Source organism: Notechis scutatus, chromosome 4 (assembly GCF_049901735.1).
Source record: "Notechis scutatus isolate UNSWTSFEM ecotype Mainland chromosome 4, rNotScu1.2, whole genome shotgun sequence".
NCBI classification, from domain to species: Eukaryota; Metazoa; Chordata; class Lepidosauria; order Squamata; family Elapidae; genus Notechis; species Notechis scutatus.
In genome coordinates, this window is record NC_142012.1 from 16,484,529 (window position 1) to 16,503,638 (window position 19,110).

The following is a 19,110-nucleotide window of genomic DNA, read 5'->3' on the forward strand; positions in this document are numbered from 1 at the left end:
GCCCACCCCAAAAAATAAAAATAAAAATAAAAAACGCTGGATTCTGAAGCCATGGAGCCCTAATCATGCCAGCAGAGCTCCTGCTAGCAGGAGCGCTGAATTCCAAAACGTAACAACACTGAATTCGGAGCCCTCCCCAGAGAAGCAGAGCTCCTTCCTCGATCCCTATTAACCACACCGGTGGAACTCAAGCGAGCTGGAGCCAGTGGAGCACAAACAACGCACCTTCATTTAAATCCCACACACAGCTAATCGGAGAATCTTCCACGCCAGACAACGTGTCTCATTTCAAATCCCCAGACAAGTTTCCCCGGAGCCAGTGGATAGCTGGCAGGGACAAACAACGAGGAGGAGGAGAGAGACCAAGACTTGAGGAGAAGCGGAGAGATAAGAGCCTGGACGAGCTGTAATTTATGAGTGTGTGATTCGGACACTTACAGAGACTGATTCTGAGCCATTCAATGAGCTGTGACTGGTGGACAGTGTGATTTTAAGCTGCAGTGAAAGAGACGGAACTGACAGAGGTGTGATTCTGAACGGCTGTGAATTATGGAGAACTGAGGTCCATTTAATAATCTGGAGTTACTACCAGATTTAGTTGGAAGTAAATGACAAATCGGATAAGTTAACCCAAGCCACGTGACTGTATTTTCTTCTACTACTCAACTTGAACAGCTTACGAAAGTTTTACACTATTTCAAAAAACCTTTGAGCATCGTATTACAGTCTTTTGTTTACAGAGTAATAGCAATCTACTATTACAAAGAGCAATAATTTCCTCTCAGTCAACAACAGCATTAACCCTTTCCTTGCAGACTCTTAATACTACCTCATTACTTTAATCAAACACTGATTAACTCATTACCTCAAAACTTACAACTTTTCTACCTCATCACCTATATCAGCGGTTAGATAATCAATTTCTATAAAATATTTTATTAATGGTTCAATTGATTTATCGTCCTAATTGATTAGTGTGACTAGAGTGTTTAGTGCAAATAGTGTGATTACTGACTAGTTGAAAAGATCAAGATTCATGTAATTTAATTGAATAGTAAAATCAATGATTTAGTGAATTTAAATGTACAGTGTGATTAATGATTAGTGTAATTAATTGATTAGTGTTTAGAATATTTAATTGATTAGGCTGATTGTTGCCCAGAAATATTATCTGACTAGAGAGATTACTGCAATTGAGTGGTTGGTGTGATATTAGCTATATAGATTACCTAAAACTGTTTCTTTAATTAATTCAATCAACATACTATCTTACCATGCCAAAAAAATATCCAATGCCAAACCACAACCTAAAGAGAACATAATCCCCACCAATGATCCACAAGACTCCTGCACATGCCTTAAATGCTAGAAAAATCTAAAGGATAATGAAAACTCCATCAAATGTTCTCTGTGTAAGAAATACACTCATCATGACTGCTTGGGATTAACCAAGCAATTTATTCAATACCTGGAATCATCCAATGAGTTTCCATATTACTGCAAATCATGCAAACCCAAACTGGATCTGTTGGAAAGAATTGATACCATTGAAACCATAGTAGCATCCCTGGACGCCGTAAAGAAAGAATATCCAACCTTGAAAAAAGAAACAACGCCAAAAACCTGAACTTCCAATAGCTACAAACCACATCTCTACCCAACAACCACAACCCAATCCAAAACCCAATCCACAAATAAAACAACCCAGACAAATATTGATATCCCTATCCTCATCAGAGAAACTGTTGAGCGTGAACGGAAACGTCCAAACGCCATCTTATTTGGTCTAGAGGTCACCAATAACAATGATGACATCACAACTGTCCGAAACATCATCAGGGATTATCAAGCATCAACCATCTCCGCTGATGAAATACTTGACATTTCACGCATTGGCGAGCTCAATAACAGTGACGGCTCTGTGGCCCCCACGCCTGTGCAGAGTCATTTGCAAAAATGAATCAAGCAAACGTAAATTCATTTATACTATAAACTCACTCGCCAAAACCAACACCAACCATAAGAACCTCCGTTGTCGCCTGACCTAACCATACAGCAACGTGCCGCTCCCGTGTACTCCTCATTGAACTCAAAACCGTCTAGACAATGGAGAGAAGGACCTGTACATTGACTACCATGCTGACTGTATCAAAAGTAAGCCATGCAACCCAATACTCAGCTTTTACCCTCAACCACAACCCTACCTCAACCGATCCACCATCACCCAGAGTAGGCACGCACGCCCCAACTACCTCAATTCCAACTACTGCCGGCCTTAAATGCAAACTACTCAATGCAAGAAGCCTCGTGAATAAAATACCTGAATTTCTCATCCTACTAAATATGGCTAACTTTGACATTATATTTGTCTGTGAAACATGGCTCAATGCATCTCTCCCCCGACTCCATTACCACAGTAAGAGACTATCATGTTTACCGATCAGATCGTGAAAATCGTCGAGGAGGTGGTGTTGCTATCTTCTATAAAAAATCCTTACATCTAAAAAATATCCAAGTTACCCAGGAGCTTGCTCTTCCTGAGACCATCATCTGTGAACTATCCTTAAATATCACAATTCGATTCTTACTATGTTACAGAGCACCTGATTATGACATCGAACATGTAAACAAGCTAAATACATTACTAACATGGGCTGCATCCTGCCCATACCCTTTTATCTTTCTTGGTGATTTCAATCTACCTCATATTGACTGGACCTTAAATGATTGTACAACTGAAATCATACACACAACCTTCTACAAAGCTATTACAAATCTGGGACTGGAACAACTAGTAACCAACAACACTGGACTAAACAACTGCCTCGATCTCATCTTCTGCAATAGTTTGAATTTAATTTATGGAATACAAACTAAAGAACCCTTTTCCAGTAGTGACCACAATATGATTGACTTTTGTCTCAACATACGTCCACACAAAAATCACCACAATGATGTAATCCCCAATTGTAACTTCAAAAAAGGCAACTATGATCTTATAGACAACGATCTCTCATCCCTTGATTGGCAATCTCTATTCACTGGATGCAATACTGTTGAAGACCATTACAACATATTTTTACTTGAAGTCAAAGAGTCATCAAACTATATGTACCAACAACAACTCCCAAAACAAAACAAAAAGTAGATTACCCATAACAATAAGGAAACTTCAATCCAAAAAGAGATCACTCTGGCGGAAAAACAAATCTGGTCACGTTGCCAATTTCAAAACCGATACAAAAATTTATGCCACCAGATAAAGACCGAATGCACCAATTATCACATTAAACAAGAGGAAAACCTTCTAAGCACCAATTCCACCCGTGCTTTTTACAATTTTGTAAACAACAAACTAAAAGACTCAAGGTCCATCCTTCCCATGATAGGACCTGATGGTAAGACTGCAATGACGACACCATTAAAGCCAACATCTTTAACACATTCTTCGGCTCAGTATTTGTAAACAGCAATGGATCATGCCCAGTATTTCTAGCCGTACCACAGATAACAACAATGATCTAATACATATCGATTTCACAGAAGACAATGTTGAAAAGCACTACGTAATCTAAAACCATCCCTATCTATTGGACCGGATGGAATATGTGCCTACTTCTTAAAAAAGCTATCCACTGCCATAGCCAAACCTCTAAGCATAATCTTTGAAAAATCTTTCAGGACCAGCTCCTTGCCTAACCTATGGTCACAAGCCACAGTCATCCCCATCTTCAAAAAGGGGACCCAAGCCTAGTTGAAAATTACAGGCCAATCTCCTTATGCTGCGTCACCTGTAAAGTCATGGAATCAATTATTAACCAATCCATCACCCTCCACTTAGAGACAAATAACCTACTCTCCAATAAACAATTTGGTTTCAGAAAAAAACTATCCTGTAATCTGCAACTCTTACACTGCAAAAACATATGGACGACACAACTCGATCAGGGCAAAACAATAGACGCAATCTACATAGACTTCTGTAAAGCCTTTGATTCAGTGGTACACGACAAACTACTCTAAAAATAAAATCCTATGGTATCTCTGGACAACTGAATAACTGGATAGAAGCATTCCTGTCAAACAGACAACAAATGGTCAAAATTGGGAGCGTCCTATCAAATCCAGTACCTGTCAATAGTGGTGTCCCCAAGGCAGTGTTCTAGGGACCAACTCTCTTCATACTCTACATAAATGACCTCTGTGATCATATTAAGAGCAATTGCGTTCTCTTCGCTGATGATGTAAAGCTGTTCAATACCACAGACAATACTACCCTACAAAAAGATCTTGACTATGTATCAGAATGGTCAAACAAATGGCAACTTCAAATCTCAACAAATAAATGCTCTGTCTTACATATTGGCAAAAAAATCAGAAAATAAAATACAAGCTGAATAGTCAAGATCTTGTTGATGACCCAAGCTCTGTAAAGGACCTTGGAATACTCACCTCTAATGATCTAAGTGCTAGAGCCCACTGCAACTACATAGCCAAAAGGCATTAAGAGTTGTTAACCTAATCCTACGTAGCTTTTTCTCTGGTAATATCACACTACTAACCAGAGCATACAAAACATTTGCTAGACCAATACTCGAATACAGTTCATCAGTCTGGAACCCACATTACGTATCTGATATTAGCACAATTGAGAAAGTCCAGAAATATTTCACAAGAAGAGTTCTCCACTCCTCTACTCGTTGTAGAATACCTTATGCCACCAGACTTGAAATTCTAGAACTAGAAAACCTTGAATTACGCCTGCCTTCGGTCTGATTTAAGCATGGTATATAAAATCATACATTGCAATGTCCTACCTGTCAATGAATACTTCAGCTTCAACCATAACAACACAAGAACACACAATAGATACAAACTCAAAGTTAACCGCACCAAACTTGATTGCAGGAAATACGACTTCAGCAATAGAGTGGTCAATGTCTGGAATACTCTACCCGACTCTGTAGTTTCTTCCCAAACCCCAAAAACTTTAACCTTAGACTGTCTACTATTGACCTCACCCTTTCCTAAGAGGTCTGTAGGGGCGTGCATAAGCGCACCAACGTGCCTACCGTCCCTGTCCTATTGTTTCTCTTATTCTTTTATTTTTCTTATATGTACCCATTTCATGTATTCACAACTATGTATACACTTATACTTATTATCTTGTAAACAATTGGCAAATCAAATAAATAAATAAAATAAAATAATAACTATTTGCCTCTTTTATCAGCGAAGCTGCTCCGAAAGCGAAGGCAGGCAGGCAGGCAGGAACGGAGCACTGTGGATTGAACTGCGCACGGGCGGGCGGGGTGGGGGTGGGGGTAAGCGGGCGCTTGGAGGTGCGGCGACAGGAAAAGCCACACACACCCCCGCTTCTTTGAAGCAGTTTCTTCCTGGGCTGGTGGAGCAGCGAGAGAGCGACTGAGAGAGGACGAGGCAGACACCCGGAGGGAGGGAGACACCTGAGGGATGGGGCTAAGGGAGGCAGGGCGAGGCGCTCCTGAACTTGGTGGTTTGCTGGCAGATGTTTTATTACCCGACTAGGTAACAACATCAGATGTTACCTAGTCAGGTAATGAAACGTCTGCAAGCAAACCACCAAACAGATTCTTCTCCCCCCGCCGGTCCTTGAAAAAGTGTTTGTGCTTGAAACTGGTCCCTGGTACAAAAAGGTTGGGGACCACTGCTTTACAGCCCTCTCTAAGTGCTTTACAGAGTCAGCATATTATTGCCTCCAACAATCTGGGTCCTCATTTTACCGACCTCGGAAGGATGGAAGGCTGAGTCAACCTTCAGCCTGGTGAGATTTGAATTGCCAAAGTGCTGGCAGCTGGCAGTCAGCAGAAGTAGCCTGCAGTACTGCACTCTAACCACTGTGTCGCCACTGCTCATAGTAGCCAGGCTGTTGGTTGAACAATCCTGCCATTGCAAAATAATTCCAATTTCAGTCACAGTAGCATGTAGGGTTCATCGTGTTCATTATCTATTGTAAAAGCAAGGCATTACAACTGGTAAAATCTCTGCCTAAGCCAGAATTAAGAGAGACACTCCTGAGAGTCATCCCACTCCATGTAATGTTTTGCTGATGGATCCTATTATATTTTTTTTTGTCTCTAGATGATTCATTTATCAGTTTCATTGTTTCCTTAATGAGAAAGGCTGGCTTCTGTTTGAGTCATTGTATTATGTTGTATTTTTGATTAATTGGATTTCCTGCTTGCTTGGTTGTCCAGAGTCTTACTTGATTGAATTAGTCTGCAAATATCAGTAAATAAATAAATAATGCCAAATGATAATATGATATACTTGTTTCCTGCCTTAGCGTGATATATGGTCCTATTCATTTTTTTATGAACTATAGTATCAGTGACTAAAGATAATATAATGGACATTGTGAATAATTTTCTAACTCATTCATTCAAAAACAATATTCTATACTAGCATTATTTGTTACAATTTAGGAGGGTTACTGGGTCTGCATTGCAGGAATCAAGATGACCACTAGATGTCGGGAAACATAATTTAATCTGACCAATTCTGCAGTCCAGATCTAATTGCCCTAATTTAATAAATAGATTAATTAAATTGCTTAGTGAATGTGAAGTTTGCAAAATTAGCTGGTCATCTTTTATAAGGCCAAGTAGTTAAATCCAGGAACCTGCAGAAATCCAGATCACTAAATGGCAACAAAGAAATACAGAAAAATCAAAATCTTACTTGGGTTTTTTGGGGGGGTGTTTTTTCAGAGTACAGCCCAGAACTGATAACCCTACTTTTAAAGGCATCTCCTTTCAATTTTTGGCTTTGTGAGCAGGTAAAATGGATAAAAGGGCAAATAGAGGAGAGATTCTGAGAAGATAAAGTATTAAGAATGATAGAGGCTGTGGAATACTCACAAACTGTGCAAAAACTAATAGTACTGGGGTAGATATTTATTCATGTGCTACCACAACCAAACCAATTACATTGGGATAACATGTTAAGTTAGCATGTTGTTATCTAAACATGAGCTGAACCATCTTGAATGTATATTTTAGAGCACATTACTTTGAGCACATGTAAGCAATATCTTAAAGGTAATATGTCTGGCTTTCATTAGCATGTTGTTGAATAGTAACTAAGTACATTTCATAATTCTTTCATATTTGTCTTGTAAGTAGTATTGAAGCAGTGACTACTGTATATGGAAAAACGTTCACATTAAGGAGGGTGTAACTGCGTATCGATTCTTTTGGTCGTTTTTAGAAGAATTCTGAAAAAGGGATAGCAATGAAATATTAAAAAAAACAAAAACAGAAAATGAATGCTTTCTTCACCAATTAAACCCAGAATCCAGAACTTATGGTGCTCCAAAACTGGAGGCTTTTAAGAAGAGATTTGACATCTATTTGTCCTGCTTGAACAGAGGGTTGGATTATAAGACCTCCAAGATCCCCTATGAAATGGATGCACAAAAAGGAGTGGTAAACCAACCGATACACTGTCTGTAAATATATGAAGAATGATGATGTTTTTTATGTTATGTTTTATGTTTTTTATGTTTTTGTTTGTCGTTAAAATCAATAAAAACTTTTATTAAAAAAAAAAAAAGACCTCCAAGATCCCTTCCAACTCTGCTATTCTGTTATTCCTAATATATACATAATTGGTAAAAAAAAATATACACAAATTATTGTTTGGATGAAGGGCATTTGTGTTTTCTCCCTTTCTTGTTAAAATATATATTATGCCTTACATTTCTATACCAAGAGAATCCAAAGATTCTCACCCACCCCACTCCAAAATCAAAATCTGCAGACAAGTTTTTCTTTTGTAACTTATATATATATAAAGGAATAACATGCTGATCAATATCCTCAAAGTTACTGAGTTAATCAAAGGCCAAGTTAGTTATGTCCTATAGCAAAGAAGGGCCACGGAATGCTCATCCAATTATTGTACCAGCATATCACTTTTAGCCTGGCTGAAAAGCCAAAGTTTCTATAGAGATTTTTCTCTTCTTAAAATATTTCATTTAGTTTAATCCCTTGTGCTTCCATTAAGTTGACTTTGTGGGTGGATCATGTGAAGGTCCCCTTAAGTCAGTTGGACAAGTGAGATATGTGATACTTTTGTGTGTGTGTCTTATTGCTTCTAGTTCCTTCTGGTTCCTCCTACTGGTTATCATACTGATAGAAAAGAATATTTATATTTGTAGCTCGGGGTTGAACCATAGGGTCCTTGGTGCTCTTTGAGCATGGTGATTTCCTTGCAGATGTTTCATTACCAGACTAGTTAATATCATCAGTGTTAGCATTGCTGATGTTACCTAGTTTGGTAATGAAATCCAAAGGGAACTTTAAAGACATCCTCTTAAACACTATGTTAGACCCACAGTGGTAGTCCTTGTTTTAAAACCCCGGGGAAATTTTAGACTCAATTATATCACTATTTATTCAGGATTTTTCACCATTATTTTCAAGCAGATTGCTGAAAAATTCATGCAAATTTTCCTTCCTTCAGAACTGCAAATGTGCCAAGAGACTGCTAATAAAATATTTACAGCTAACTTTAAGATGCAAATATGTCTTCCTTATTGAGCTATAACTTCACTTTGAAAGATATCTCTAAAAGGAACAGATTTATTTTAATATATGTGCCATCTGTTTTTTTTTTTTTTTTGCACTTTCTCCAGGGTTTTTCCTTTCTTTTTTTAAAAATGTGCATTAAGAAAGAGAGTAAGAGCAGCTATACAGTTAGGTGTTGTGCATGTGAAACATTCCAAAAATATCAATAAAAGAGTTTTCTAACTGAAAAACTATATGACTATGTCAAAAAATAGTATTTTGGGAGGCAACCCAAACAACTACTATTCAGTTATTTTTTGTATGTTCTGATCAATCATGTTCAATGCTTGGAGCTGCCTGGACAAGGCCCTGCAGTTTTCTGGCATTTTTTTTCTGAAATAGTTTGTCATTGTCTCCTTTCCTAGGGCTGAGAGAAACTGACTGGTTTAAACTGGCTTTGTGTGCCTAAGGCAGGACTAGAATTGAAGGTCTCATGGTTTCTAGTTTGATGCTTCAATGACTACACCAAACTGGGCCTATTCACAGTATACAGGTAGTCTTCAACTTACAAACCATTGTTGAACCCAGAATTATGATCATAGCTTGTTGTGGACATAAGCCACAAGTGACCAGAAGTGACCAGAAGTGATTTTTACAACTGTTTTCTATGAGAGTCATTAAGTGAAAGTCATGGTTATTAACCAAATCCATTTGGTTAGAAACTGAAAGTAAATGCCAGAAACTGAAAAAAAAAAATTGCACATTGAGGAAATGTGTTTGCCTGCATGGTATGATCGTGGTCTCCTTCAGACTACCATAAGCATAAAAGTAAACAAATAAAAACAGAAGCATAGCTAAAGAAAAAGATTAATAATTTTATATATCATCTAATTCAACACTTGAGAGGCAAATTCATGTGATTACAGTTTTGAGTAACAGCTCACAATTTATTTTAAAGGATAATCTTCCTCTGAACATTAAGATGAAAATTCCAACATCATTTTTATATTTTCAAACCTCCTCCAGATATTCAAATTGACGTTCACCTTTCACCCTTACCTTTCTTCATCCACATGTTTTTTGAAAAAAATGCAGATTCCAAATAGGTTTCTCTTCCTTTTTGCCAGAGATCACCATTAATTATCCCAAGCCTCTCTCTTTTTCATCAATCATACTCATTTTTCTTGGCAATTGTTCTATTAAGCTAATCTTACATTATATATCAGGGGTGGGCAAACTACGGCCCTGCGGGACACATCCGGCCCGTTGGTCATTTTAATACGGCCCGCCTCTGAAAAAAAATATTCCCCTCTGAAAAAAAAAATTGGGGCCAGCCAAAAGAGACCCGCGCCATGGCGCCAAAAAATTGCACACACAACACGGAGCTGGGCAGCCGCTTCCTGGTAGCGGGGCCAAGGCCACCGCCCGGGAACGCCCACTGCTTTCCCTCCGCCAGGGGCTGGGCGGTGGCATGTTGCCCTGCGCCGCATGGCCCCCGCCCTGGCAGCGTGCTTCTCAGCTGGTCTCCTCCTCCTCGGCCATACAGAACAAACAGGCAGAGAAGGAGGAGACTAGCCGGCTGGTTGGGGGAAGCTTTCTGCGCCGAAAGAGGCAGCTACTAATCTCCGGCTTTGCTCCGCTTCTCCAATGGTCCGGCACCACCCTGTTCTTCTTGTGCTGCGAAAGAGGCGGCTAATGATCTCCGGCTCCGCTCTGCTTCTCCAACATCCGGCGCCACCCTGTTCTGTGTTAGGCCCAGCAAGTCCGAGCAGCCGGTGCACAGAACAGGGCAGCGCCGGATGTTGGAGAAGCAGAGTGGAGCCAGAGATCTTTAGCCGCCTCTTCGCAGCACAAGAAGCCTCCCCAACTGGCCAGGTGCTCTCCTCCTTCTCTGCCTCCTTCTCTGCCTCTCCCCTCTTGCTCCTCACAGTTGCCCTGAGCTGGTGGGGTTCTTTACTTGGGCAGCCAGACGCCCGCAGCAGCGCCCGCAGCAGCAACAGGCAGTTCTGCCCGGGCTCTGCTCAGGTGTCCAGCTGGGGCTGTCAGGAGTTGCTACCGCCGGCGCAGCTCACGCGGCTCCAGTCCCGCATTGCCTTGGGAAGGAAAGGCAAAACCAGGAGCCGCTGAGCCTGAACCTCCGGTGCCGCTGCTGCCGTTGCAAAGCACCGCCACGGCTCTTCCTTTTTGCCTTTCCCTTCCCGAGGCAACGTGGGACTGGAGCCGCGTGGAGCAGTGCCGGCAGTAGCAACTCCTGACTCAGGGGCCTCCGAGGGGAGGGGAAAGAGGAGAAGAAGGGGGAAGGGGGCGATTCCCAAAAATCTTGTGCTGACCCGGCCCGTCTGTCAAATTTTAAAAGTGAATGCGGCCCCCCGAGCCAAAAAGTTTGCCCACCCCTGTTATATATGATACTTAGTAATTGCCTAAAAATGATATTACAATCCATTAAACTAATTAGTGGTAGACTCTGAACAGAATACATCGTTATATACAAGCCATAATTAACTTGTGGAATTCCTTGCTACAAGAAATGTTTGCCCACCTGCTGGCATAGTTTTATAGAAATATAGATGATTAGACAAATTTATGAAACATTGGTGCATTGAAACAGAGCAATAAATCACAACACAACGAGAGATTTCTATGTTTTTAGAGGCACCAGAAGAAAAACAGATTCCTGGACTGAGTCAACAAATATTGATACAGATCCCAATATCTATTCAGCAGTCATAACTGAAGCTCCTCAAGAGGAGAGGTCCAGGTTAGGAAAGAGTTCAGATGACATGGAGTGTCAAGCAATTATAAATCGAAAGAAAGTAAAGAGTGACCAATTCTCCTCTTATTAAGATGCTCACTAGGCTACCCAGTAGGCTTACCTAAAAATATTTTAATGGGAGAAATCTAAATAGTACTCCTCCTAATTGTAATAACAATAATATGGGATGTGCCTTGTACAGAATCTTAATTAATTGGTATTGAAACTAAATACCAAAGATGGATCACCAGTTGCTGTTTGTATTGAAGCACGATATGGATTGTCTGCTCTTTGAGATAAAAGTCTATGGAGAGTCTCAGACATCCAGATCATGGACATGCCAAAGGTGCTTTCTCAGAATCCTTCCATTCCTCATCATCTAGTCAGAGCTGAAGAAACTTCTTGGATGAGAAGCGAAACGTCTTCAAAGAAAAAAACCAAGAAAAGTCCAGTTGCCTCCTGAAAAAGCACCTTCTCTTAGAGATGTTTCCACTGGAGTTCTTGCACTAATTGTGAGGATCAGTCACTTCTGGAAGACTCAAGGGCTTCCTTGTGCAATGTGAGAACAGACTGATGGGATAGATTTATTTATTTATTTATTTATTTTATTTGATTTGCCAATTGTTTACAAGATAATAAGTATAAATGTATACATAGTTGTGAATACATGAAATGGGTACATATAAGAAAAATAAAAGAATAAGAGAAACAATAGGACAGGGACGGTAGGCACGTTGGTGCGCTTATGCACGGGCCAGGGCAGAGCACGGCTTATGTTCTTTTCATAGGAGAATGCACGTGATGCCTGAAATGATCTCTTCCTTGATTTTGTGACTAGAAATTCTCCTCTGGATACCTTGGTAGAAGCAAAGAGTTGTACCATAGCAATTCCACTTGTTTTATTAAAGCTTCAGCAGGAAAGTAAGAAGAAGTAGTTTGTAGGTGCAAGTGTTATTTCCCCCACCTTTGGTCTGTCTGCTTTCCATCTGCCATTGCCCTTAAGGCATCCAGAATCTGCCACCTGAGAAGGTTTCCTAATATACCAGAAAGCACAGGCTAAACTTGCAAACACAGGCAAGGTTGTCAGGCAGGATTTATAACACTGAACACATGCAATTTAATAAAATGTGCATTGGCATTAACCAAATCGCAGGAGTTGCGGGTGTCTCTCCATTGTAGATTTGACACATACAGCCTAGGTTGTAACCTTGCCAAATCTTTCTGTAGTATTTCCCCAACCAATTTATAATGGAGAAGAAAAATGACCATGGAGAGCCACTGCAATAGAGACTAGACAGCCACTACGTTAGATTTCTCCCACCTCAAGGAAGGGATGGGGAAGTCTAAGGATCTGATCTTACTTTGTCACTGTGTTCTTTGTACTTCTGCTATACCACAACATAAACCAAGGATTTTGTTTTTATTGTACCATGTTGCTCTTTTCCACCCCAACATAATATTTTTATGTACGTGTTCTCTCTCTCTCTCTCTCTCTCTCTCTCTCTCTCTCTGTGTGTGTGTGTGTGTGTGTGTGTGTGTAAAAGAAGGAAAGAAAGATGGAAGTTAACTGGTGATAGATGGATGGATGGATGGATGGATGGATGGATGGATAGATAGATAGATAGATAGATAGATAGATAGATAGATAGATAGATAGATAGATAGATAGATAGATAATAGAGGTAGTCATACAGAGACATGGCAGGAGAGGGGAGAGGATAGAGATATAGACAGACAGACAGACAAACAAATGATATAGGGATATAGATATAGGCACAGACATATAAATAGATATAAACATATAGGTAGAATAGATGATAGATAGATGATAGATTGCTGTGTGTGGGAAGTCTGCTGCTGTGACTACATAGAATTATACTGATATATTTCAAGATTGTAGAATGGTCCTCTGTATGATTTCAGATAGAAGTTTTCTGAAGTTTTCCATAAAAACCTATCCCTAATGGATGTTAAGAGAGTTTTTTTCAACAAGCCTGGTGGCAACGCACTGAAATTCTGTCATTCACATCGTGAAATCTTACTGCATGTTTATTAAAAGTTAATTACTATAGCTTTAAGACACATAATTGTTAGTAGAATAAGAAGTATCTGGTGCACTTTTAAATGGTAGCAATTACAAGCTCAGAATTAATTACTTGCATCAGTGTTTATTGCTTACTTGACTAGAAGGGCTGAATTATAACTGTGACCAAGCTATATATGAAGCCTGGTGGAAGACAGAGAGAAAAGCAAATTATGTTTAGGAATGGGTATCTTCTAATCTTGCAGACATATTTCCTCTAGCACATTTAACTCAGGTATATAGCAATAGCACTTAGACTTATATACCACTTCACAGTGCTTTACAGCAGGGTCTCAACCTTGGCAACTTTAAGCCTGGAGGACTTCAACTCCCAGAATTCCCCAGCCAGCAAAGCTGGCTAGGGAATTCTGGGAGTTGAAGTCCTCCAGGCTTAAAGTTGCCAAGGTTGGAGACCCCTGCTTTACAGCATTCTCTAAGCGGTTAACAGAGTCAGCCTATTGCCCCCAACAATCTGGGTCCTCATTTTACTGACCTTGGAAGGATAGAGGGCTGAATCAAACTTGAGCCAGTCAGGATCAAACTCCTGGCAGTGGACATTATATATATTTTAAAAAAAAAACCCTGAAAGAATGGTATTTTTTTGTCTTAAATAGTAGTAATCGATTAATAACTCGAGTTAGCTGAAGCCCATTACCTTACCTGTGTTACTTGTATGTAGTTTCCCTGTAGGAAATGGCAAGTATGAAACCCTTCCAGTTAATCCCAATTTAGCCTTGGTCACTCTAATAATTATTTTTGAGTAGTTGACCAGCTGTCACCACTTTCCTATCCTTGTATCAGCTAATTCTTCAAATAGGAGGCAACTAGAATCCTCTCCTTGCTTTTCTCTTGTTTCCAGAAGCCAAGATAGTTAACTTGCAGACAAATTGGCTACACTTTATAAGATGATTGGGTGGCCCATAGCATCATTAGAGTAGGGATGCAAGGTAGTGGACCAGTGGTGGGATTCAAATTTTTTTACTACCAGTTCTGTTGGCATGGCTTGGTGGGTGTGGCATAGCTTAGTGGGTGTGGCAGGGGAAGGATACTGTAAAATCTCCATTCCCACCCACTCCTGGGGGAAGGTTACCACCGGTTCTCCGAACTACTCAAAATTTCTGCTACCGGTTCTCCAGAACTGGTCAGAACCTGCTGAATACCACCTCTGTAGTGGTCACCTTGGATTGATGCATGTGAAAAAGCATGCATCAAGAAGAAGATTGATGCATGTGAAGATACATGCAATAATTATCTCTTGGTATAAAAACAAGAAGGCCCATAATGTACATAATTTCAATAGACATATAATACCTTTCAGTGGTTGATTGATTGTACACAAATGGATTCATTAATCACATGTCAAAGACCAGGTAAGGATTAAGAATTAGAACCATTTTAACGATTGACTGTTTTGCAATATGTTTTACACTCTTAATTGAACAATTGTGTGTAATGAATAGAAGTATTTCTAATAACAGAAGACAAATCAACAATGAATAATAACAAGGAAAATCAGATGGCCCACCTGTAACCTCTCTAAGCACTGAAAACACTGAAATCACAGGTAACCTGAAAAGTTTTCCAAAGTTTTCAGGAAGCTCATATTGTAAGCAGTGCATCTGAACCAAACTGAACTAAATTATGGCCCATGTTCTAGGTCTCTATTCCATTCATGTACAGAACATTCCCAAGCTGGTGCTGTCCTGAAATGTTGGAATTTTAACTTCCAGAACCTATAGGTAGCCTGGGTAAAAGCCTTGCTTTTTAGCAGAAAGTTCTTAGCAATTAAGTCAGTCATTATGATCCAAAAAATCCCAAACACTGGCTCAGATCTTCAAATATTCAGAAAAATTGTGATCCTGATAACTTTGCATCCTGTGTTTGTATTCACCTAGGTTAATTCTACAGTTGAAAATTTGTTGTTCTTCATTTTCTTTTTTGTCTTCTTCTCTTCTCACAAGCCTGGCTTTGTTTTGTTTTTTCCCTAATGCAAACCTAATTGTTTATGTTACTTTTCCATCTTAGAGTTTAATAGGATTAATCCTACTCTGATCTTTTCTATTTTCTTTTACATTCTTAGCATCAGCAGCCTTCTTCCATGGCCATATAGTGTCTCCATTTAAACTGAGCTGATAAAATCATGACTTTCAACTGAACCTATGGTTTGGGGAAGTCCATACTAAAATAGATTCATTAGTCTTGTGTACAAAACATTGCTTAATTTGACCTTATGATTCCATCCTGCATACTTATAGAAAATGTTGCATGATAAATCATGCTAGATATTTGATTAATGACAATGCAGTGGGTGCTATTATTATAATATCTACTAGCTGCTCCTAGGAGTATGTTTGTCTAGTTAATCATAGAGACCCAATCCATGGTTTGTTTATTGTTTGAATTGAATGCAAGAGAAGGCAAGACATTTTTTTCTCTGGCTTGTGTATGTCTTAGATAAGTTGCTAGAATGTGAATGAAACTGCCTCTGCTTTGTTAGCCATTTTTGCTTCTGGAGCAATTGACCAGATATAGCTAGTAATAACATGCAACATAGCTTAGACTAGAGTACAAGTGAGATCACTAACAGTCCTTGCTGGCATTCAAAAAACAATTATGAACATTGATAGAAAATGTTGCTGAGACATGCACACTGGTCCTATCCTATCATGATCTCCATACTGATAGGGATAGTCAGAAAGGGGATATACCCTTACATGTTGGGGCTTTCATTAATGCCTTAACCTACTACTAATTAGGAATACATATGCAAAAAAAGAACAATTAGTCAATGAGACAACTTGACTCTCAAAGTTGTAGATGTTCCATTGCTGATGGTTTTAAAGAAAATCCTGGACAACTGTTTGTCTGGGGATGGAATAAGGATTTCTGCTTTGAGCAAGAGGTTGGACTAGAAGACCTCTAATGTCCCTTCCAGCCCTAGGATTCTATACTGAAACAACTTTCAATATTTCCCAACTTATTTTTGAGGTTTGGAATATTCTTTGGAAAAAAATTATACAGAAAAGCTGGCATAATTTTCAGGTGTTGATAAAGTGAAGCAGTGTGAAGTCCTTGGCTCTCTTTCAGGTTGGTTGCTTGCTTGTTTAATCTTGTGCTGAAGACATTAACCTACCCAGGTAACAAAATATCTGCAACGAACAAGAGTACCAAGGATTCTACCATTCAACCTTGAATTATATTTTTTCTCTTCTATTGATAAGGCAGCTGCTAGTAAAGACTTGGTCTTTTCATTCTGTATAGAACTTTCTCCCCCACCCTTCAAAAAGACATAAATATATCACCCAAATCTATTTTTCATCAAACCTAATTTCTGACAACTGTAAAAGTGCAAGTGAGATGTTGTAATTTCTTTCTTTCTTCAAGAAGTGTTATTTATTGCAAGTCTTTGTCTCCTCTCCCTCATCTCTTTGGTATCATTGTTCTCTTGCCATTTTTATTTTTCTGTGACTGTTAATGCTGACACTCCTCGCTCCAAAAAAATGTGTTTTATTTACAGGGTACAGCTTATGGAAGTATTCCTATTCCTTCCCGCAGGCAATTATGTGAGTCTCTTAAATTCTGCTCTGTGTTGTAAAGATGATTATATGTGTTCATGTGCTGGCATGGCATGCTGCTAGAGATGAAACACCCTTAGGTCAATATGCAACCAGTTGTGTTGCATATTGCCTGTAATGTGCTTGCAGCTAATGGTTTCCACTGCATCCTCCTTTCCTTAGCTGGTCTGCTCCTTGTCTTGTACAGCTAGAAAGGACAACTGCAAAGTGCTTCTGAAAAAAGTAGAAAAAACCCAAAGGCTTACCCAAAGTCTAGAGAAAAGACAAGAGCTAGTTTAACTTCAGCCATCATGCATTCCCATTTTAGCAGATCAGTGAACTTATTCTTTCTGCCTCATAAAACTGCAGCTTCATAGTGTCTTCTCAAATTGTTAATGCTTGTCCTTGGCCATGCAAACAAGTCTACTAGGGACAGACAGTCACAGCTGCTTGGCAAAGTTTCAACACTGGAAACTGCTGCCAAAAAAAATGCTTCTGATTAACATGGAAAATATCTTACAGGAAGGTGCAAAGTGACAATAATAAGCTGCCTAAACAACACCTTGCTCCATCCATCATGAGAAAAAAAAGGAAAGAATATTCTGCAGATGGTAGAACTAGATTTTTAGTTCCAATAACATTGCTTCACAAAGTTCAGATTTTCAGTAGTGCGCAATTTGGATATGTGTTGCTATTAAACAAAGGCGTATTACATCTTGTCTAACTTATTTTGCCATTTTGAAAAATCCCCAGATTCTGCAAACATGCAAACAAAGAACAGAAAAATGCCATCTTAGGTATTGTTACTTCCATGCCTGTTTTTTAGAAAGGGAAAAAAAAAACTTTAAAAACTGTGCCCCCCCCCCAAAAAAAAAAATCAGCAAAGAGTTATTTGCCTTTGGATAGTACAAGAGAGGGGGGGGGGATTTTTAGCTAGCCATATGACTTAAAACCAGAGCTTTCTCCTTAAGATCCATCTAAATTCAATGTATAGCACATCCAAAGATTGCCATCAGATTTGAAACCAAAAGAAAATTGGATGGTAGGGCTCCATTCCTCTACGTTTCTACCTCTCTTTCGCTTTTCCTTCCTCACAATGTGTCCATTTGCCAGGCTTCCATTTTGTTCCACGTGCGCATAAATATGCTACAGCAATGTACCGCATCATCAATATTATTGCACAATGCATCACAGTGATGAATGCTGAGCTGATTCGTCATCATGTGACATTAGTGGCTTATTCACCACATGCGGTTCAATCCAGATAACGCTTTATTTCACTCTGGCTTTGAACATTTTGCTTGCATCACATTCACTGTGGCTGATGATACAATGAATAAAGAGATTTTTAAAAAGTAATGACATAAGTTTAATGATATGAGTCTTGTGCAAAATATACTCTTTCTAGGATGGGCTTTCTCTTACATCGCTAGGGGAAATGTTTATGTTTCTTGGGTAGAATTCTCATGTTTGAATTCTGTTGGATGGACATATTGACTAGCTGGACCATTGTTAATGTGGGTAGAAGATGAGGAATTATTTCTGCTTAAGTCTTTGATTTCTGCATATCAGGATTAATGACAATAGTGAAGTGTTCTTTGAGGCCTGTGATAGTTTTCCTTGCTAAAGCTGAGGAACTTAATAAGTGTAGATATTTGAAAATATTGACATGTTTTTTCAACCAAGGGACCATCCTACCAAGATATGGACATCATATTCCAGGACCTTTCAAGACTCTAAAAAATATTGACATAACCTATTTGTTTTCTCCCTTTCTTTATTTCCTGATGTTGCCTAAACACTAAACTGAAATTCTTTTATTTTTTGAAAACTGCAACACTTAGCGAAAAGAAACTCTTTGGTCCCTGGAACTATACAGAGAAAAGAGCTACAGGCCAGTTGGTAAAAAAAGGGAAAAAAAAAAAAAGAAGTGAGGAAGTAATTTGTTAAGGCACAGCTAGAATGCAGTTGCATATTGAAATGTTAATCTTGTAAATCTCACAGTGCAATTTGTTGATCAGAAAACATACCAAGAAAACGGATGAAGAAATAGAATGCAAAAATTACAACTTGAGCAAAATTTAACTTGACAGATTTGCCCATTCTTAGGAATGGATCTTCTCTGAGAAGCTGCTGCCCTTCATTGTAGATTAAGCTGAACTAGAAGAGCTA

The 19,110-nt window shown here is 39.1% G+C and overlaps 1 protein-coding gene across 2 annotated transcripts in view; it reads left to right on the forward strand.

Moving 5' to 3' along the window:
- Positions 1-19,110, forward strand: part of CCSER1 (coiled-coil serine rich protein 1) — an 813,931-nt gene that overhangs the window by 632,035 nt on the left and 162,786 nt on the right. Inside the window, exon 10 of one of the 2 annotated variants that reach the window (XM_087962869.1) lies at positions 16,902-16,947. The exons of the other annotated variant lie outside the window; for it this stretch is intronic. Coding sequence (XP_087818995.1) covers positions 16,902-16,947 — 46 coding nt within the window. The remainder of the gene's footprint in view (positions 1-16,901; positions 16,948-19,110) is intronic. 2 annotated transcript variants of the gene reach the window in all.